The sequence below is a fragment of the Quercus lobata genome, chromosome 4 (genome assembly GCF_001633185.2).
Source record: "Quercus lobata isolate SW786 chromosome 4, ValleyOak3.0 Primary Assembly, whole genome shotgun sequence".
In the NCBI taxonomy this organism is placed as follows: Eukaryota; Viridiplantae; Streptophyta; class Magnoliopsida; order Fagales; family Fagaceae; genus Quercus; species Quercus lobata.
The window spans coordinates 60,312,217-60,335,209 of NC_044907.1; the positions used below are offsets into that span (position 1 = coordinate 60,312,217).

The following is a 22,993-nucleotide window of genomic DNA, read 5'->3' on the forward strand; positions in this document are numbered from 1 at the left end:
ATGTGTGTGTGTGTGTTTTAATGAGATGTATGTATGTATGTATGTATATATAAAAGTAGCTTTTATTGTATCATAGAAGTGAATCGTGATAAGATTTTGTTGCTATAGTGCAATTTGAATTTTTGATGAATTAGCTAGTATTTTTACTTCGCTTCTACCCCAATTGAGAGATCCAAGCAGATTTTCATTTGAAGATAATTTTCCCTTTTTAGTGCAGGAAGTGACTAAAGGGTGCATTATATTGATAAGAAGAATGGTTTTTTTTTTCGTTATTCAGGAGGTGAGTATTTAAGATTATCCTTTTAATACACTTCACATATATAGAACACGTATATAATTATAATATAGAACACCCATGATGACTACAATGTCCAACAGACAAAAGCAGAGACCATCCACCACTTTCAAGTCCTTTAAACAAATTATTGAATTAGTTGAGTCGTGTGTGTGTCTGACAGTGACAGAGGAAGTTCAACACATCTTTCATGAGCATCCTTTGGTCAACGGTGAAGTTTCAGAGCCTGTAATGTGTAATGGGTGGGGTGAAGACATACATGTTTCATGCTACGGTTGCTTAAATTCATGAGTCATGTTTCGAACTACCAAACGAGTATACACGACAAACATCGTCTCATTCTCCACAAAACACCATCGTATGATAATGGGACTTACATATGTGATTTCTGTGGTGGCCATTGGAAATGGTTTGTTTACCACTGTCCCGAATGCCAATTTGACATTCATTTTAAATGTGCTTTGCTATCACTCACCATTAAAGCTGAGGTTGACAACCACCCATTGACTCTATTCAGGAAGTTGATCGCATTCACTTGTGATATTTGTGGTTAAGATAGCGAAAGCATGCCCTACCTATGTAGCAACATTAATTGTGGACTTGGGGTCCACCACCATTGCGCTTCCTTACCTATGTGCCTATTAAATTCTATTGTATGATGCTATATATGACATTATGTATGATATTATGTTGTGATTAATAAAGTTGTTTTATTATTATCTAAAATAATGACAATATGAATATTTGGACGTTATCATATAGTCCATGAGATGCATAGTATGTGATTTAGTCACAGAAAATATAAATCACAAGTTCTTTATAAAATCAGAATTTTAATTCGTAATTGGTGATGAAATTGGGCATTTTATCTACGAAGATTATAACATATCAACTAAGATGATTTATCTTAATCATGGAAGTGGTGTTGTAAGACTTTTTAAAGTGTGTTTCTGTTTACATTTAATAAAATCCCAGTTAACACAAAAAAAAAAAAAAGATGTTGGGACCTGTTTTTGTAATTTTAATTTGTAATTTTTTTAATTAAAATATGTCACATCATTAAAATAAAATGCCAAGTCATTGTCCATTAGCCACATAAGTAACACCATTAATGGCAAATGGTAAAATGACTTATATTGCTCATTTTGAAAACTTGAGGGACCAATTGTGTATGCTTCAAACTCGAAGGGCCGATTGCATACACATGGCAAACTTGAGAGACTAATATCATAGTTTCGCATTTTTTTTCCCTTTATTTTTAATTTTGGAATTTCGTACTTCATATGGAACACTCTAATAGTTGGCAACATGGATTATATGTTTACAAACATGGTAGGTTAGACATTGAATTTAGACTTTAGAGGCATTGTTGTGAACTTTGAGGTAGGTTTGTGACTTTGAAACTTGAAATTTTTCTAAGTCATCGATGTTGTCGGGTGGCTATTAAAAGTTTTTTTTTTTTAGGAGAAAGAGTGGCTATTATAAGTTGATACTTGATATTATACTCTTTGCATATAATATATCACCAGTTTTTTATGTTTTGATGTAAAATAGGTATAAAATGAATTTTCGATTTTTTGGATTTTGCATATACCCTTGGATTAAAGGCTTATGGTATTAGAGCTAGTTATGTGAAGTATGTTGACCGGATTTTAGGTTTTGAAGATTAGATTGATTTTGACAAAGTCTTTGAGAGATTTCTCATGCTCTTATATAAGCTTTTGAAGAAATTAGATTTTTGGGTATATTAACCTTTTTGTCTCTAAAATTTGGTTTAAGTTTGATTTTCTCATAAAATTTAAAAATTTAGGATTTGGTCATTATGCGACTATACTAATGTATCCTAATTTGAAGGAAAATTGAACCAACTACATATTTAAGAGACCAAAATTGAATCAATCCTAAAATTAAAAGGTAAAATCCAAACTAATCCTTCATTTAAGGGTCCAAAATTGAACCGACCCTATACGAAGGGATAAAATTGTTCTCCTTTTAAAAATTTTGGGACCAAATCCAAACTATTTATGGGCTCTACTTTGTAGGAAACAACAAATATTGTTTCATGCAATTCAAATTTTAAACATGTAATTTTGAAAATTTTAATATAAAACTTTCCTGTGCATGGCACAAGTTGACGACTAGTATATAAGAGGATTCCCCTCTTTTAATTGAACTTTTATATGATTCAAAATTACCCTCATTAATGAAGGGTAACTTCATTTAGAAATAGGACCATAAATGTCAAATAACAATTTTCATTTTAAATTAAAAAAATTAAACTCCTAAAATTTAGGATTTTTTTCCTTTCACATTCAAAAAAGAAATTACAGTTACTGTTATCTCTAAAGTTTATCCTTTTTATTTGTTTGAAAAATAAAAATATATATTTCTTAATTATAATAGATGCAAATTGTTAACCTTTACCCAAAATGAATTTATTAATTGGGATAAAAATTGTGATAAGTAAAAAAATTTGAAATTTGAACAAAAAAAAAGATAATATACTTTAGTGTGGATGGATGGATGGAATTTGTGATAACTGTATAGAATTTAGATAATAAAAATTTTGGAATGTTTTAAATAATTAAAAAAAAAAATCATAGAAATTTCACAATAAGAATAAGTAGTTTTTAAGTGAGGTAATGGGTTTTTTTTTTTTTTTTTGGAATAAGTAATGTAAGGGCTCAAAAAGAAAAGCCCAAGCCCACTTAAAATAATGATGCCAAATTCTTCAAACTAAATCCAAACAATGAATTTTTAAGAGAGTAGCCTTCTAAATCAAATGCAATGCTATGATGATCTCAAGTCTAAGGATTTGTTTGAGATCCAATTATTTTGTTGAAACTAAAATTTTTTTTTTTTGCTGAAAGTACTGTAGATAAAGATAACAGTTAGATGAAATAGTACAGCGGAACTCATGAATAGTACCAAAAAATGCAGTGGGCCCTATGAATAGTAACAAAAATAAGCTGAATAATAAAATAAGCTGGTTTTTTAAGTTGGAACCAAACGCACACTAAGACTAATGAAACCAAAGCAAATAGGAGTGAGGAGAACAACAAATCAGTATAAATTCTTCCTCGAGCGGGTCCAAGAATAGGTCTGGTATTAATAAATAAGGCTGATATTTCTTTACACGGTAATTCTCTATTCTCTCACTTGTTGCAATATATGGTGAAACTTTGGATCAACAAAATTAATGCGGATAAAACAAAGGTTTAGCAGCACACCTTGCGGACACAGACAAATACAAGCTATGCTCGGAGTACAGTTTGCGGACACAGACAAATACAAGCTATGCTCGGAGTACAGGCCATACAAGATTTTGATCATAGTTTTCGATCATTTTTTTTATTATTCATGTGTGAGAGATCATCCATTGGCTTTAAAGATTAGACCCGACAGAAATCTTTTAGAAATTAAATAACTTGATGTAAAAGAAAGCTTTATGTCTTGTGCTTTTAGTTGTAAAGTTACTTAAATAATCAATTTTCTAACTTCTAAGAAGTAAGAACTCAATTGTACTGTCCTGGGTACAGAACCGATGATGCCAGCATTTACTATCCTGAATTTTTGCATAAATCAAAGAAGAAAACCCAAGGACAGAAATAAGCTCATTGATGCGGTACAAAATTGGTGCCATGCTTGTCACAAATTCCAAACAAGACAGAGTCCTAATTGCAGGGGCAGTATTCACATTCTGTTTTTGAAATGGCAATTCACGCTAAAACTTTAATAGTGTTAGTTACACTATTTCTGGATTGCTCCTTTTAAAGATTACATAAAATGCATTTCGAGCTTGGCCATGGAATGACTGGCAAACACTACTGCAACTTTGGTCAAAGTTCACTACAATTTACCATGACACATCTCCAGCACAAGGCTGTTCCTTCGAGCAGACAATAAAACTCCACATAAGTCAACCTAAGTGCCTAATACGTTAGAAACTAGAATAGGGAGTTGAAGCTCTGAGCTTGAGGGCAAAATTGGGGCACACTGTCCACAACTCTACGCTCAATTCACATTTGTTAATTGTCAAATGTCAATGCCAAGTGCCTTACCTCAATTGGCTCTTCATGATATTTCCAAAGGAGATATTCGGGATTAGAAACCCCCCTCCCCCAACTGTTAAGTTATTAAAAAAAAAAAAATTTAGTACATTAATCATCAACACATATTTCAAGATCAGGGACCTCCACATGTAGCAAATGATGTGCGCCTATGCGCTGGCATGTACCACATCAACCTATTCAACCCTCCTGCACAAATGTTAACAAAGCAAAATGTGCTTCAAAAATGGCTGGCACTTGCTAAGACATGATGGCATAACCACCACTTTACACTGAACTTATAAACAAAATACTCATCTGTTGATAATTCTGTTGTACTTATATGAATTTTAGGATCCCTCAGCTTTCTAGTCAACTAGATGCTAACTTGATATCAAGGCATACATGCTGATTATACTATCTCCTCAACATTTTGGTCAACTAAGTGAGCGTTTGGATCCGGATGAACCTGCATTTGCATTTTGCTTTTTGCTCTTTTCTTTTTTTATCTGCACGCGTTTCAGCTTTAGGGGATAAGTTCACTGTTCATGCACTGTTGAGTACTATTCACATACTGTTGAACCTTGATTTTTGACATTTCTATGCACAACAGTGGATCCCGTGCACTGTTCACGGGACCCACAAACTTCATTTTTCAGCAACATTTTTATTAAAAATAGATCCCATGGCACTATTCACACATTTAAAAATAATTTTACTACAGTGTTTTCAGTTTTTAATTTTTAGTTTTCAACTGTATCTAAATGAACCCTAAATGCCAACTTGATATCAGGCATATATGATGTACACAATAAGGCTGCCATCTACCTGCTCTACCTCCTCCCAAAAAAAAAAAAAAACAAAAACATATTACCCATACCCCTTTGTCCAAACAGGTACAGAGTATATTAATATCCCCAACCCGAATGAGATGCAAACGGTAATCAATGCATATGCATATGCCCTCCAAGGGTGTTCGCTTTCTCTCATTGCATAGAACTCGGCAATGAAGGTAGAGACAGTACTCAGACAGCCCAATCCAATTTGTATGCCCGAAGCCACAGTATCATAAGTCTGGCTATTCACCTGCATCAAATGATTCAAGCTTGTGGTCATGTGCTATGCATGTAACAAACGCTCATGGAGACATGTTCATTTTTACATGATTTGGGAAATTCCCAAGATTGAATTTGTCAACACTTACAGCTTTCTTCCCAGTAGAGAGGGCTGCCATGATGCAAGCTGCAGAAACATTGACAGCTAGAGTCCCAAATGGCACCCATTTAAACAAACCAGCCCTGCCTAACCCACGTCCATTAAGTCTGGCTAAGAACCACCTGATCCACACACCTGGAGGTCCAACAAAACAAGCCAACCATAGCTGAGCACCACTGCCGCCACTGCTAAACTCCTCCCTCAATAGTGCTCCACATACACCCCATAACAAGCCTAGCATCAAAATCAACACCACCATGACTGCTAAGTGACGCTTGAAGCTGTCCACCCTCCAGTTGCTGCTTGAGCTTGGAGTGCCACTTCCTGTACACGCATTTCGCCTTCTTAGAAGCCACCTGAAACCCTTGGCTGTCTCAACCCCAAAAATAATGGAATAGGCTGCAAGAAACAAACCTGCATGGAATCATACAGGTTAAAGGACCATATCACTCTTAAGTGCCAAAGCAGGCTATAGACTGTTGTTAAGTTTTGAATAGACTAAAGTGGGATATACAATTCAAATCTAATATTTCTCATTCTAATGGACCAGATTACCTACACTACTACGACAACATAGTTCTTACAGTATGGATTTTTACCTACAAGAAAACCAAGCACAGCAAGCACCCAGTGGCCATCAACAATAAGATCAAGCATTTTCTGGTTCCAACCGCTGAAAGTTGTAAGACTTCCCAAATAACCAGTCGTCAATCCTATTGCTAGGTAGTCTGACACGCTGGATATGTCTGCTTTGAAAACAATACCCCACCACCCCATCAAGAAAGAACCAACCTAAAAAATGAAAAAAAAAAATTATTATTATTATTATTATTTGAAGCAGAATATCTTATATCTTCCAATTAATGTCTTTTGTGACCTTTATACACACATATGAAGGGTTGAAAGCAAGAAACTGCATATAAGAATGTCAGTCCTTGGGCACTCTTAAGTCCAACACCAAGCACAACACAAAGTTCCATCACAAAGACTTTACCAAACCAAAGAATCAAGATGAATTTCTAATTTCCCAATCCTAGCTATCCTGTACTGTGACGGACCTTCATAATTTATGCTAGACATAAGTTGTAATTAGGAGCATATAATCATATAAGCGATTCTTCAGAGCTAGGAAAAATGTAGGCTAAAACACTTGCATAATCTCATCCACTATTGTAATTGAATATGGAGAGTGACTAACACAAAAGTCCCAACTCTAGAAGCAAATGTTGTCCAAAACAATTGTATCTTTGGAGTAAATGTAAAATACCTCTCAAACAATTTTACTTTGCATGACCATAAAGAATTAGCTACAATTGACTATAGTTATCATCAGTGCATGTTCAACATATTTAATTCTTTTATCATAAATTAACTTATCTTGATTCTTTAATCATATCCTCCAAATACTCATAACTTGATTTGATTTTTAACAAAGTAAACATTGAACTATCACCACATAGTTCAAGAATGAGTGATTCCTCAACCACATCACCTGCCACCATAATTTTCTCACAAAGCCCAAGCATATGCATGATATACACATTGAAAAAAAAGACCAAATCAGTGATTCACAATGATTCTTCCAATGGAAATCAAACACTTAAAATAACATTGAAATAAGACACATCTTAATGTCAAATGTAAAGTAGTTCAGATGCATTTTTTTTCCAAGTGACTCCTTTAAAATGCTCTGAATGTGTGTGCATGCATCAGGAGAGAGAGAGAGAGAGAAAGAGAGAGACCATATTGGAAGGAAGGTCAAGGTACAGAATGTTTTCATCGTTTGTCAAGCCAGCGACTCCGGGACCAAACAGCTTTTGTAGCACATACCTCGTCAAAACCTGCACATTGTGTGGCATATTAAATATCATAATATTGCTGAGTATGCTTACCAACATGAAATTTACAATTAATCAAATGCAAAAGTGGAAATTCTGTCTGATCCAGAGAAGACTGAAATTCCAACCAGCCCAATCACAGAACTACAATTCATACATATGATAAATTAATAATTTTAGTCATTTCCAAATTCTTATGACAAAATGGAGGTAGTATGTCCAAATTATTAAGACACTAATTTGAGCCTCTCCAACTTTTGTCAAAAAACTATTCAGTTACTTCCAAGAGGTTGGATTGTTCAGAAATCCAGCACTATGGTTCATATCTAGTTATGTCAAACATGGATAATCAACAATAATAATTACAATGACGCTCTTAGAGAACTTCCTTTTTCTTTTCTTTCTTTTCTTTCTTTTTTTTGGATATTATATCTTTTGATCTGTATTCCTTTGGCTTAAAGAAGTTAGTTTTTAAACATATATTATCAGGCAACACAAAATACATTTGCATCAAAATTCTTCCCCCAAAAACCAAACACCACACACTTGTAAAAAGAAATAAGCACAATGGCATTATAAGTTATGAGCATATTGCATTTTAGAACTTAAAAATAAATAAATAAATAATTAAAAAAATAAAATAAAAACTAAACTAAACTAAACTAAAAGGAGTGTGCATATATATAGTGCATATTACCCCAAGAATCCCAAAAACAGCTAAATGAATGAGGCAGAAAGCATAATCCAATAACTTTGGCAACCTTTCCTTATCGACCTGCATATAGAAACATGAAACACGCGCATTACTTGAACAATCAGATCAGAGGGAAACAAGACATGTTTAAAGTAGTCATTAAATAATCAACAACTACCAAAAAAGTTCAGGAATTTCATTTAACAAAGATAAAGAAATGAGAAATTGTTGATGAAAGCTCACTTGCTTTTTGTCTTTAGAGCACACAATTGCATCTGTGTAAAGGGGAGATACGATTTCCTCAGGCAATGGTGTCACTACGGAGATTGTAGTCATTGTTGGTGGATCACGAGACCAATAACTATTAAGGTGCAACAGAGTATCCCCAGAAGTGGGGGCAGAAACTCCATTCTCTAATGCAGGATCAACAGAAAAGCGGTGGCTGCTACTCTCACTGTGCCTGTTGCTATGAAGAGCCCGATCCCCAATGTCTCCTGCCTCTGAGACAATCTCACTTTCAATGTCATCATCAATATGTACAGGTGCAGCTGCTGACAAACTTATAGAACGCCTTCTCAATGAAGAATTGGCACTGCTTGTGCAACTAAATGATCCACTTCGTCTGGGTTCAGAGTCAGCAGTCCCAATATCCATGACTTCCCACCAAAACCTCAAGGCTTGATTCCTCTTGGAATAACTTCAATATTCACTGAAATAAATTAGGATGTTCATTCAGAGGCCAAATCTATATGACTATAATAATAATCCAGCTACTGCTGACAATGATGATAATGTTAGTACTTTTAATTCCTGCAAACAATTCTCAACTACTACACTCTTGAAAAAACTAATTATGTGCACATAGGCACAAGTGAAGACACCCATTGTAATTCATTTTAATTAAAGGTTAATCTTGAGAAATATAAGCTCATTAATATGTGTTGGCATCTAAGTTCTGTGAGTCATGACATCAGAGAGATAAAAACACAAAAGAAATAACATATGATAGTCCAAACATTTCAATTTTGATTGGTATTAGTACATCTTCTCCCTCAAACAACCATTCGGACAAAAATCAAAATACTTTTCCTATAAGATCATGGACTTAATGAATGATGTCTTTGAATTCAATTTAAAAAAATTCGGAACATCGATATTGCCTGCTCCATCTCCAAGATTGCCATAATGTAAGAAAAAATCTTCTAGCATGGTCATAATTAAATTTTTTTCATCTCCGAACCCATTAAAAAAAAAAAAAAAAAACTCACATTATATGCAAATAAAAGTTATAAGTTTCTACATTGTCAGGGAGAACTTGAGATTCTCATTTAAAAGCACTGAAACATGATTAGAAAAACTTCTTAACCATAAAATAAATGACAGTTCACACAACTTTCTCAGCAGTACCTCCACCTTAGATCTAAAGTTCACCAAGAACAAAGAATATTTTTATTTTCTATGAACAAATTCTATTTAAACAACAGATAAATTAGATAAAAACTTTTGTTTTTCTCAAAAAAAAAAAAAAAAATAGGGAACATAAAAACAAAATGATATTCCTATCACTTGACACATGGCACATGCGCTAGTGGATTTCTCCATGCCCAATTAATAAATTTTTTAGGAAAAAAACTCAAACTGTTAACCAGAAATTTTATCATATTTTCAAAGCCCCTAGTAATTGGGTGTAAAATATGGTTGGCTAGCTAAGCTAGGCAGAGGAATAGCATTGACTTTCATGTTCAAAACACAACCTATGCTAGATCTCATGTAACAAAATGTCAAACATTAAAACTTGTATGAAAAGATATTAAATTATTGATACTTGTCAGGTTCAAATAATCATGACATGAGAGAGAGATAAAAGGCACAAAACCAAGCTTAATTTAGTATTCACTCACTTCATTTTGACATTTTCTAAATAATAAAGCAATTTACTCATGGACCCAATTTAATCAATGTGGTGCAGAGTATAACATCTTTTTTTCTCTCTTTTTACGCTAGCTACACACTTATCTCACCTCTTAGATCAGCAGATTGCAAGATCAAATCTGATGCATATAACTTACACGTTTCCACCAATTTGAAAAACTAGAATGAACCTGTCACATGGGTTTTCATTGGGACAGATCCAAGAATTCAAGCTTGGGGGCGTAGATAAGAAAAAAAAAGTTCAAGCAAAGAAAAATACTAAGAGTAATATGCATGATGCATTTAATTATAAATTTAGTATTTCTCATTACTTTTTAATTTATAAATTTATCTAATTTTAAATTATTAATTATAGTATTATGAGTTAATAATAGGTGCAAATCAATCATTGTTATTTTAATAAATTTATGTAACAATTTATCATATTATATGATTTGTCGTTTGTCTTTGCATCTTAGCCTTTATTTTATTTTATGTTTTTCCTGTCACTCACCCAGTTTTGTCTTTGTATCTTTTCCTTTATTTTATTATTAATTTTTTTTCCTGGTCACTCACTCAGTCCCACTACCAACACTATGATTTTATTGTACACTATCAACGAATCCTTTACCCTTTTTATTCCTTAAAAGTTGAATCACTTTTCCTGTTACTATGACTTGTTCTTATTTTATTGTCCCACTACCGCAAAATATTCTCTGTCATCTCTACTCTCTCTCCTATCTATATAATATAAGAGAGAGTCACAATCATAGTCACATATCACAAAGACACAAACACAGAGTCACAAAGCCAAAAAAAAACACAAGCATAGATTCACTAAAACACAAACCCCACAAGCACAGATTCTGAGATTTTGAAGGATAGATCAAATACTTGAGTGTGTAGTGTGAAGGCTGGAGCAGATCAAAGCCAGCAGCGGCGTCACGGCGAGATGGGTCTGTGAGATGGGTCTCGCGTGGTGGCGGCGTCACGGCGTGGGCAGCAGCAACAAGCTCTCACATCTCGTTTTGGCGGCTTCACTCACGGTTTGGGCAGCGGCAGAGTCTCTCTCAGTCTCTCGCCTCTCACTCTCTCTGTCATGCCTCTTAGCCCTTAGGTTGTCTTTTCTTTTTTTCTTTTGTTTTTCTGTTTGGAGACTGGAGTCTTCGGTGCTGGGTTTACATTTTTTGAACTTACCCTTCTTCTTTTTTTTCTTTTTTCTTTTTTTTCTTTTTTTGGTGTTTACATGTGGGCTGGACGGCTGAGTTTTACATGTGAGCTGGCCGGCTGGGTTAATGCCAATGGCTTACAACAAAACTAGTGTCACAACAAAAATTCTTAACAATTTCACAAAAAGCAATTTGTCTACCAATTCACACTTGGGCTATCACAAATCTACAATCTTTTTTAAAATGACCCATGTGTAACTAAGGTGGTAGGTAAAATTGAGTGTCGTTATGAAATTGTTGTGACTTCAGCTTTATTGAAATTATTAAACTCTATGACCAAGAAAAATTAATTGATAGTTCGAACAACAAGCAGAATCTTCAGCGGCAAACTCATATTTTTAATGGCAATCCAATCATATAACTAAAAGATGTGTCCTCCAATAACAGAACATGACGAAAAAGCAAAATACAAAACAAACCCCACTCAAATACTATTGGGAAAATTTTCCTTAGAATTTTTAAATCTATGAAACAACAATCTGAAGTGAACCTTTTTCAGATTAGCTCATGCATGAACGTTGAACAAATAAAGAACATGAAAAGTGAACAAAAAAAAAAAGTAAAAATTACAACAGAAAAGCTATTACTTTTACGGTTCATTATAATAATATTAATTTGAAATATACCGCGTGGTTCAATATACACTTGGAAAAATAAATATATAATGGATGCATGTATAATGAGAGCGAGAGAGCGAGAGAGATACCAAACAACTTGTAAGAAGGCAGGAAAGCAAGTCAAAATCGAACAGAGCGCTGGAACAGTTTTCTGTGATTTCTCATTCAACACGGCAATGGGTGACCGTACGTATGTGAGAGAATCGATGAAAGAGAAGCGAATGCTTTATGAACCTGCGAGCAAACGAAAAAGGAAAATAGAATCGCGATGATTCTTTGAATCGCAATGATAACTAAAACTGTGCAATACACGGAATTCAATTAGTAAATATATAAAGTTCTAAATATTTAGATGTATGTTTGTGACTCAGAAAAACGTATGTATACTTATTGATTGCTAGAAACAACGTGAATGAGACTTTGAGAATCAATATTAAATTTTAATTTTCATCAATCTTCATTGAATGAAGAGCAATCATCAGTTTGGAGGTTTGTTTATGGAGTTTTTTGGTGTAAGAAACCTCAATCCCCAAACCCACAAGGAATCGGAAATAAAATAAAAGAGATGAGAGAGAAGGAGAGGGCAGCAACCACTGTTTGTGGTGGTGCCGCTGAGTTTTGTTGCCACTGATGCTGGCGAAGGCTTTGGGGCTCTTGCCTTTGGACAGAGCTCTGGCTATGGAGGATCGCGAGAGACACAGAATTTTAGAGATAGAGAGAAGATGGTTGGTTTGGAGAGAGAGAGAGAGAGAGAGTATAGTACAGAAAAAATAAAGAGAAAGTATGTGACAATGTGTGTGTTTTAAAGTGGACAAGTGAATTCATAATAAATAAATAATTAATTATAATTTAAAGAAAATAAAGTGTATTATAAATAATCTTATGTGTGTTTTTGTAAATTTCTCGTGTAAAATTAAAATAAAAAAGTTCTTATACTAAAATAAACAGAATACTCTAAACTAATATGCATTAATACAAATAGAGTAATGATAGCAATATAACAAAATTTCATAATAATTTCATAACATTCATATATGGTCCACCACAATTTCTAATTCAAATTTTTAATGTGTTAATTTGATAATATTGTGAAAAAATTGTGAATTTTTGTTATGTTCATAGCATTGTTTTAGTCAAATTTAAAAAAAAAAAATTTAATAATTTAATTAAGAGTTTTGTAATTTAATTGATTAGTACTTCTTGATATCTCTAACGTTAAGGATTTAAATCACTCATTCCAATTATCAAATTTAAAACTAATATTAAATTTTAAATAAAAATAAAATAAAATAAGAAAAAGAAAAAAGAAAAAAGAAAATAAAAGAAAAGAGGAGAAGAAGAGACAAATGCAAATCCAATCGTAATGTGGCCACTTTAAATTTTAGCCAATCAAAGTTGAAAAATACTAAAGTTGGACATCATTCAAAGAAAAAGTAATGGTTTAGAACATTCACGTAGTCAGTATGAAAATGACTTTCTTGGTAGAACAGTATGAAAAGGATTGCTTATGCAGATGCAGCAGAGTCGGAAATGGATGGCAAGAAGCTCTTGAAAGTTTGGAATAATGATAGCCATATAACAGTTTCACAAATATTTTAAAATTAGTACGCCAAACGGCCAAAGTGCGAAACTCATTTAATGATATGATGATATATTAATTTTGAAAATGTTGTGGTTTTCTACTTTTTCTTGTTTTTGTAATGCTAACACCATCCAAATTGATACAATTTTATATTATAACTCCTCACATGATATGTTGATTTATGATTAATGAGAGTGTATTTGATACAATTTTATGTCACAACCCACCATATAACATGACAAATTATAATTAAAAAAAGTGTGATAGTAGGCCATTAGATCGCACCTTCACCAATTTCTTTAATCCTATCATTATTCTTTTGTATACATTATTCAAAAGTCTGCCCTGATTGCTTAACTTTGGCAGCATGTGACGCATGTCATTCACTAGCACAACACCAACTCTCTAAGTCCAACGCCATGCATTGAGCCGTTGAATTTGGATAAAAGGTAGAAAGATAATAAAAAATAGGTGAAAATAGTCAAATATTACATTTTGGTAAATTTATGATAAATTAACACTGTTTTAAAAATATTTAACAATTTATCACTTTTTTAGTACTCGAATTTCACAAAATCAAGTTCTAAATAGTACTTGAGTTTAGTAAACTCGAGTTTTTAAATGAGTTGCTAGCATGGTACTACTGACTTAAAATTTATGAAAAATAAATAAATATAGTACTCGATATTATGAAAATCGAATACTTCTTTATAATACTCGAACTTACCAAAATCGAGTACTTTTTTTTTTTTTTCTACCTTTTGTTTCATACAAAAAAAAGCATCGGATGACAGAGGTCTCATTAAGTATGCTGTTGTAAAAGTGCTGCACAAAAAAATAATAAGAGTTGGTAATTTCATTTGATGGACAAGCTGACAAGAAAGGAAATGGAGCACTAGGCCATTAAATCATAGGCAATATGGAACGCCAGAAACAAGTATTATTTTGAAGACACACAAGCGCAACCTGAGGCAATTTTACATGGGGCATCTTCTTTACTTGATGAATATCATACGCTAGTGGCAAATCAAGGAACTATGTAGCTAGTGCTAGGTTTGTATTACTGATATATGTCTTGTCCATGGGCTTAGGATAGCTGTTTCAGCCTATGTCTAGCTCCTAGACCCTCTTACACATGTATTACTTTACTCTTTTAATAAGATATTCTACCTATTTGGTCAAAAAAAAAAAAAATGAAATAAGTAAAAATTTTGTATGAAACAAAAACTAGGAAAAAAAGAAAAGAAAAACAAGGCACTAGACCTTTTGAAGCTCGAATACTATAAAGAAGTACTCGATTTTCGTAATATCGAGTACCATATTACTTTTTTAATTACACAAATTCTAAGTTAACAGTGTCATGTTGACGACTCACCTAGGAACTCAAGTTTACTAAACTCGAGTACTAAAAAAGTGGTAGATTGCTAAATATTTTCAAAACAGTGCTAGTTTGTCACAAATTTTGCCAAAACGTGGTATTTGGCTATTTTCACCCAGATGATGGAATGAAAAATTGAAAAATTGGGGATAATTTGTATTTTGATTCTAATTTCTTTTTTTTTTTTTTCCTTATCTCTTTTTTTTAACCAAATAATGTAAAAAAAACGAAGAACAAAATATCACATTTTTTCTCTCTCTTTTGTTCCCTCCTTTTTCATAGTATCTTTTCACTCCAAACAAAGTATAAAATTGATTTGATTAAGTGTCCATTTAGGAACAATTTATTTAGCTGAAACTGATAACTTTTTGCAAAAAGTACTGTAGATTAAAGTAAAAGTTAACAAAAATAGTACAATGAGACTCATGAATAATACTAAAAAGTAAAATGAGACCCATAAATTGTAGCAAAAATAAGCTAAATAGTAAAATAAGCTGGTTTTTTAAGCCAATGCCAAACACAATCTAAGAATTAAACTCCTTGAACCCAATACTTCTTTTACTGGAATACTATGATAGGAGCAGAGCCAAAGAGAAGTTTATATTCTCTAGGTTGTGTTAGCTTTCCAAATCCAACTATCCTAGAAAGGAGGAAGTTTCAAAGGATTTAAGACCTTTTAGAAAGGGATAAGTAGATTTTAAAGAGAAATTTCTATCTTTGGTAGAACATCAGGCAAAAAAAAATCATTTCCTATAGCTGTAAGAATTGAAAATTTAGGCTTGTAAAGTTTAGATGAGGTTATGTGGTAGAACAAAGGAGAGAGCATGCTAATTCTCACTTATTTTGTGTGTGTTTGTGATTGCTTAAAAAACCAACTTTTTTACTATTCAGTTTATTTTTACTATTATTCATGGGTCTTATTGTATTTTTTAGTACTATTTATGAGCCTCATTGTATCAGCTACTTTTTAGCTTTATTTACAGTTATTTTAATAAAAAGTTTTCAGTTTCAGCTAAATAAGTTGTTTCCAAATAGACAGTATATCTTCCTTCATTTCCTTACTAACACTTTTTTTTCCTTGTCCCGGTTAAAAGGAAGCCCAAGTAAATAAGAATGAAGAGGCATACAGAAAATAAGCAATTGATAGTTTGAACAATAAAGGGGTGTTTGGTTAGGGATATTTGCAGAGTAGCTGTGTAAGGGTCTACAATGTAGTAAGTTAATACGCATTTGAAATGTATAAGCAAACTAGCATCTCGAGTTTTAGAAACTCAAGATCCATATTAAAACTCGAGTCTTAAAGACTCGCTTTCTGAGTCTTTGTGCTGGATGAGTTGGACAGAAAATGCCACATATATCTCGAGTCTTTAAGACTCGAGTTCTAAAAAGAAAAACCGAGTCTCTGAGACTCGATTTTGGTACTTGAAGAACACCAGAATTGAAGAAGAACTAACGTTGAAGAACAGACCTGAAGAACAGAGGAAGAACAGACCTGAAGAAGAACCAACAATCTGACGACGAAGAACCAATGATCTAACAACGAAGAACAGAGGAACGATTTGACGACGAAGAATAGCGACAAAGAACAAAGGAAGAACAAATATGAGTGGGCAATTAGACGATCTGAGTCTAAATTGCCCAACTGCTTCAATTTTGTTTCCATGTTCTTCATCGTCATCATCCCAACAAGTTATTGCCTTTTGCTGACGGAGCTATGATCGGACGTGGCGGTGGTAATGGAGGCTAGAGTGGGGGCGGTAATGGAGGCTGGAGTGGCGACGGTAATGGAGGCTGGAGTTGGTGGGTGTCATTGCTTGTGTTCTTGGAGATACACTGAAAGAAGAAGACAAAGGCTAATCTGAAAAAAAAATAATAAATAAAAAAAATAATAATAATAATGGAACTCGAGTTTATAAAACTCGAGTTCTACGTGGAATATTTTCCAAGTCAGATGCCATCGATTGGATCTCCACTTGGGTCTCGAGTTTTAAAAACTCGAGTTCTAATTGAACTCGAGTTTTTAAAACTCGAGATGCTAGTTTTCCAGTTTGTTTTGCAACCTAACAATTGATGATATTCTTAGAAAATTAACGCTAAATGGAAAAAAAAAAATTCATGTTTGGTTTGTGTTTTCAAATAACCATTTTCAATTTTTAAACAACATTTCACATATTTTCATATATTTTTTCACCCACGCGTATTTTCATAAACATTTTCAAACAACAATTTTTTGTTTTTAAATACATATACCAAACGGACCCTAAATAAGTAGAATATTCAGGAGTGAATTCATATTGTTAATGACAGTCCAGTCATATAACTAAAATTGTTGAGAGCTAAAAGATGTGTCCTCCACTAACAGATCATGAAAAAAGAGAAGCATACAAAAGAAAGCCCACTCAAAACACTATTGGACGTGAGCTAAAAATTTCTTAGAATTTTTAAATTGATGCAACAACAATCTGAAGTGAACCCTTTCAAAAAAAAAAAAAAAAAATTAACTCATGCATGAATCCTTCGAGTAAAAAAATAATAAATAAATTTAAAATATACCGCGTGGTTTAATATACACTAGGAAAAAAAAAAATAAATAAAATAATTGATGCAACAGTATATGAGAGACACAGAGGGAGAGACAGAGAGAGAGAGAGAAAATACCAAGGAAAGCCACAAAGGCGGAAAGCAAGTCAATATCGAACAGAGCGCTGTAAAAGTTTTCTTCAGATTTCTCGTCCAACACTTACGGCAAGGAGTTGCAAATGATGAACGTGTATGTATGTAAGGGAATCAATGAAAGAGAAGCGAATGACTTTTGAATCTCCGAGCGATGAAAAAGAAAAATAGAATCGCGGTTCGTTGTTGTTTCTTGTTTTAAGGTGATGGGAAAACTGACAAAACTGTAAGGAGGTTGAGAAGGTTTTTACTTGTCAATGGAGATGAGAAAGTGAGCTTGAGATTGGAGGAGATTAGGAGAAGGAGGGAGAGGAGAGAGACTCTGTGAAGGGATTAAGTCCATCTCCTCCAACTCCTATTTGTATTCTTGCCTCTTGGGACAGTTGGACGCCCCACTGGTTATTAATTACTTACACGGTTACCGCACGTTCCATGGTGCCCCTTTCTTTATATAATTATAATAAGGGATAGGGTCCATAGGGGATTTTGAATTATAAATTTATTTTAATGAAAAATAAAAGGGTAGTTAAGCATTTTATACCCCATAAATATAAATCAGTCACTAGAATCAAGGATGAAATCAGAATTCAAACTTAGGGGTTGAAGTTTTTTGTTCAAAATTTTTAAAATTTCGGAATATCAATATTAAAAGATGACCACAATATATTATTAGCAATAATTTTTTAATTATTTGTTTCTTTTTAAAAAAAGTTAATAATAGGAATTTATAATTAAGAGTTTTCAAGGTCAAATCAAATTAGATCGATTCTTTATTCTATCCACATTATAATTTCTTTTAATTATTTATTCTTTTCACATAATTCTATTACTAATAACTTCATAATGCTATGTGAGCGTTTGGAAACTGAGTCTGCGTCCAGCGTTTCTGCGTTTCACGTTTTCCACTTTTTTCTTTTTTCTTTTTTTTTTCCCCTGCACGTGAACAGTAACCTCACATGGGATCACTGTGCAGGGGACAAAAATCACTGTTTATGCATTGTTCATTACTGTTCACAGCACTGTTCACGTACTAAAAAATATTAAAAATTGGTCTCACGGTATTATTCACACATTTAAAAATTATTTTGCTACAGTGTTTTTAGTTTTCAGTTTCAGTAACAATAAGTTCAATCCAAACGGACCCTATATATACTTATATATATATAGAGTTAAACGATTCTAAAAAAAAATACAAAATAAACTATAGTTAAAAGTTTAAATCCATGTCAAGCATATCTCTCAAAAAAAAAAAAAACATGTCAAGCATTATATTAATAAAACAACTAAAATAATAGTTAATAAATATCATTCATTAATATTTAACGATAAAAAGGGTGAGGCAATTATTGGTGTCTTGGTAAAGTTGAGATTTTTTCCTTTAAAAATTTGCGAGTTTGAAAAAATAGTAAAAAAAAAAAATCTATTAAACAATCACATGATAATGGACAATAACTTTTTAACTAAGTAAATAATAATTTTTTTTTCCATTATTACATTAATTTAGGTAAGGTATGGTTTATTACCAATAGACTAATCACACAAATACTTTGATGGCATTTAGGTAAGGGCCATAAGGCACAAAACAATAGATTGTTGTTGTTTCACACGTGCATGTATTACCATTTATGCATGCACGCCAAGCGTGTCCTAAAGTTAATAATAAAACATTAAAATTCAATCATTCAAAAATCAAATAAATGTTTTTCACGGATTGAGTTAAAGACACCAATTGATCCAAGTTATTGGTGATGCTAACTACTGTGTGGATGGAGTGATCAATGGCATCGAAGTTGTCTCTGTGACTATGGGAGTGAAGTCATTTGAGAGGGGTATATAGCTCCCAAATGAGAGGGAGAAATTGGTTAAAGGTTATTGGATTTTTGTGATTTGTTTTGCTTGGATTTTGTAATTGATTTGTTATTTTGTTTTTGCTGAGAATTTATGATTTGTCCAAAAATTTTTCTTATCATCCGGATATGTGCATTTTTTTTTATATAGATTTTTCTTGTTATCCATTTTTGGGATCTCATGGGTTATTAGCTTGTAAATATTTTGGGGGAATGAGGCCAAGTATATGAATTTTATAGTCAAAAGTTTTTTTTTTTTTTTTTTTTTTTTTTTTTTTTGTGTGTGTGTGTGTGTGTGTGTGTGTGTGTGTGTTTATATATATATATACTTACGAATTTTTTTTCAATGGATGTGGGGGGGGGGGGGGGATGGCCCCCCTTAGCCCTAAGATAGTTCCGTCACTGACTAGAATCAAGTGGAAAAAAAAAAATCAAGTGGTTATACATATTAGTATCACTAGCCTCTAGAAAGATTACTTCCACCAAGGGGAAATAGAGTGTAAAAATAATTAATTAGAAGAGAAAATATTTGTTCCAATTTTATTATTTTATTTTTTCCAAGAAGAAAAACATAATTACCAAAAGAGAAAAATTTTTCAAAAATAAAATCAAATACGTGTGACAACATTATAAAGCTTCATTGATTCACTGACATTGAAATCCACAATTGCTTCATTTACATAGACCCGGATGATACTGTAAAAAGATGTTAAAACAATTAGATGAAATTCTATTTGATACTATTTAAAGATCAAAAATTGAAATTTGATTAAATATGTTTATGCTAAGTGGGAAAAAAACATATAAAAAATGAAATATAAAATTTTACAAGTTATAAAAAACAAAAGATCATTGTGCTAGTCCTTCACCACAAACACTATACTACTTTTGCCCCCAAAATTTACACGTGTTATCAAAACAAAATGATTCATAAAAGGGAAAAAAAAAATTAGAACCTATTATCAACCAAAATTTAATAGAGAGAAAAAAACTCACATGGACTGAAATTGAAGTTGAAGAATCACTACAAAACACGCGGGTCTTAGGCCGCGTTTTTTTAAGCCGCGTTTGAAAAAACGCGGCTACAGACGGGCTAAAGCCGCTTTTTTTAAAAACGCGGCTTAAAGAAGCAACAGGGACCACGTTTTAAACATGTGAGTTTTAAACAACATACGAGCTAAAGCCGCATTTTTTTGAGCTATAGCCACATTTTTGGGGGTGGAGCTATGGCCGCGTTTAAAACATGCAACCATAGGACCTGCGCTTTTTTTTTTTTTTTTTTTTTTTTTTTTTTTTAATTCTGAACTATGGCCACATTTAAAAAACGCAGCTCTAGCTTGCCTAAAGCCGCATTTTATAGATACGACTTTAAATTTAGTCTAAAGCCGCGTGTTTAAACGCACCTTCAAATTTAGTTTGAAGCCGCGCATTTAAAACGCGGCTTTAGTTTGAGATGGGGCTGTGTTTCTTAAACATGGTTTCAGGTTTTGCCTATAGCCGCATGTTAAAAACGCAGCTTTAGGCTTTGTATAAATAGCATAGTAAATAATGAACAAACCCTATTTTTCAAGCTCTCAGCTCTTACAGACGCTCAAACTCTCATCCTCCACAAACTCTCATCCTTCATCGACTCCCATCATCCTCATCCACAAACTCTCACCAATTCATCAACCTCCTCACCGCCGCCACTAAAGCTCACACACCATCGTTGAAGTTCACTCATCATCGCCAACCAACGGACCATCACCGACCCGATTCATCACCCACGCACCCAATTCAAAAAAACACCGGCGAGTTCTCAATCACCAAGTGTGAAATCAAATGAGTTTGGAATAGGCAAAAAGGGGAGAGAGATAAGAGAGTGATGGATGTGGAGTTTTAATTTATCTAAAATTTAGAAGTTTTTAAATTAATAATTTTACATGTCTAACCTTACTATTTAAACTTCTTAAGCAAATAAATTTGTGGGTATTTTGGCCATAAAAAAATAGGAATCTAAACAAGAGAAGCCCCTTAAAAAATAGTGGTATCGATAGAATAAAAAGAAAATTTGTAATAAATTTTTCAAGGATTTCTTTTATAATTAATCTTTAGACCGATTTAAGATTTAAAAAAAAAAAATTAGAATCAATGAATCTTTCTTTTTCTTTTTTTTTTTTTCTTTTTTTGAGAAGGCAATGAATATTTCTTACTACACGTACACACAAATTATAGTCTTTCAATTTAGTAGATGCTTTATGATGTAGGATTTTTCTCCTAAAAAAATAAATGATGTAGGATTTTTTTTAAATGGCTGTTATTGGTAAGTAAAAAAGTAATTTAAGTGGTAGTTTCAAATTAGAACCAATAAGAACTTACTAACTATAATTTTTTGTAAAAATATTGTGTATTTTTACTTTTTTCGCAAATGTATATGTCTTTAATTTTCATTTTTATTTTTTTTTATAAAAATATTTTTATTTGTCACTCACATTGTTGGATTGTCTTGTATATTTTAGGATAATATCTTTCTAGAAATTAATTCGAAAGCTCATCTCTAGAAATCACAAGCATTATGTTTAGATGTACGTGTACGTCTAACTATATAAATATATAAACTTCTAAATATTTAGATCTTACTATTCTCTTTTCAAAAAAAAAAAAAATATTACAATTCTTTTTTAAAAAAGATATATTGAATGACTCCAAGCTACTATGCATAAGTACAAATAGAATAATGCTAGAAATATAACAAAATTTCACAAATTTACAATAATTTCATAACTTTTTAAAATTAGCATACTAATTCATATGGGACCAACACAAATTTTTTATTTAAACTTTTTAATATACTAATTTGGGGAGTGTTATGAAAAATATATTTATATTTTGTTCATAGTGTTATCGGTGCAAATAATCAAATTTTAAATAAATATAACAAAATAATTAAGAGCCTTATAATTTAATTGACTAATACTTCTACATATATCAAATTTTCAAAACGGCACATGCGAGTCCAATCCTAATGTACAGCCACTTTTAATTTTAGCCAATCAGCATTGAAAATAGAAGATTCACGTAGACAGTATGGAAAGGATTGCTTATGCAGATCCGTAAATGGGTGGCAAGGAGCTCATGACTTTAGTTGAACATGGAAAAGTTTGGTTTGATAGGTGCACGAAAGCTTAACCGCAAAAAAATCTTTAAACTTGGGCAGCATGTTACGCATGTCATTTCACCATCACATTACAACATTGACAAACTCTAATGAATGACAGCCTTTAGGTCCAAAGCCACGCGTTCAAAGAACAATATGTCACCGATTTCCCCACCCATAGAAATGCGTGCTAAATGGTCCAAGAGAATATAAAAAGGACTTAGCTAAAAAGGAAATTAGTAAAACATCACTTTTCCGATGCATTTATTTTAGCCGTGAAGCTTGGTTTCCCTAATAAATATATGACAACCTTTAACACAATTTTAAAACATTTCCTTTTATTTCACTTTTTATTTTCCATCCAATTTTACTTTATCAATATTTTACTCATAATCTCCTTTTATTTTGCCAATATCAAACTCACTTTTTTTCACTTTACCATTATCAAACCCACTTCAAAAAAAAAAAAAAAAAAAAAAAAAAAGTAGAGATGAAGAAAAATTCAAATGTTCAATGAAGGATTAAGCAA

At 32.5% G+C, this 22,993-nt stretch overlaps 1 protein-coding gene across 9 annotated transcripts; it reads right to left on the reverse strand.

Annotated features, from left to right (window-relative positions):
* Nucleotides 1-5,046: 5,046 nt before the first annotated feature.
* Nucleotides 5,047-17,841, reverse strand: LOC115986355. 9 transcript variants are annotated; one of them, XM_031109251.1, is made up of 9 exons: nucleotides 17,467-17,841; nucleotides 16,301-16,666; nucleotides 10,897-12,082; nucleotides 8,335-8,800; nucleotides 8,095-8,172; nucleotides 7,302-7,400; nucleotides 6,159-6,351; nucleotides 5,549-5,973; nucleotides 5,047-5,430 (listed from the first exon to the last, which is right to left on the reverse strand). In XM_031109251.1, exons 4-9 carry the CDS (start codon nucleotides 8,743-8,745, stop codon nucleotides 5,215-5,217), a joined length of 1,422 nt encoding a protein of 473 aa, XP_030965111.1. In that variant the 5' UTR covers nucleotides 8,746-8,800; nucleotides 10,897-12,082; nucleotides 16,301-16,666; nucleotides 17,467-17,841; the 3' UTR covers nucleotides 5,047-5,214. The 9 variants fall into 9 exon arrangements, with proteins under 9 accessions (XP_030965111.1, XP_030965112.1, XP_030965113.1 ...); XM_031109252.1 differs by lacking the exon at nucleotides 16,301-16,666; XM_031109253.1 differs by lacking the exons at nucleotides 16,301-16,666; nucleotides 17,467-17,841 and adding an exon at nucleotides 12,443-12,619.
* Between the last annotated feature and the right edge of the window lie 5,152 nt (nucleotides 17,842-22,993).

Excerpts from the sequence above, each read along its gene's own strand:
- LOC115986355 (XM_031109252.1), bottom strand. The coding sequence starts at position 8,745 with ATGGATATTGGGACTGCTGACTCTGAACCCAGACGAAGTGGATCATTT. Across the intron at positions 7,401-8,094 it reads CTGTTTTTGGGATTCTTGGG|GTTTTGACGAGGTATGTGCT; the intron begins GTAATATGCACT and ends CACAATGTGCAG. Across the intron at positions 5,431-5,548 it reads TCTCTACTGGGAAGAAAGCT|GTGAATAGCCAGACTTATGA; the intron begins GTAAGTGTTGAC and ends CATTTGATGCAG.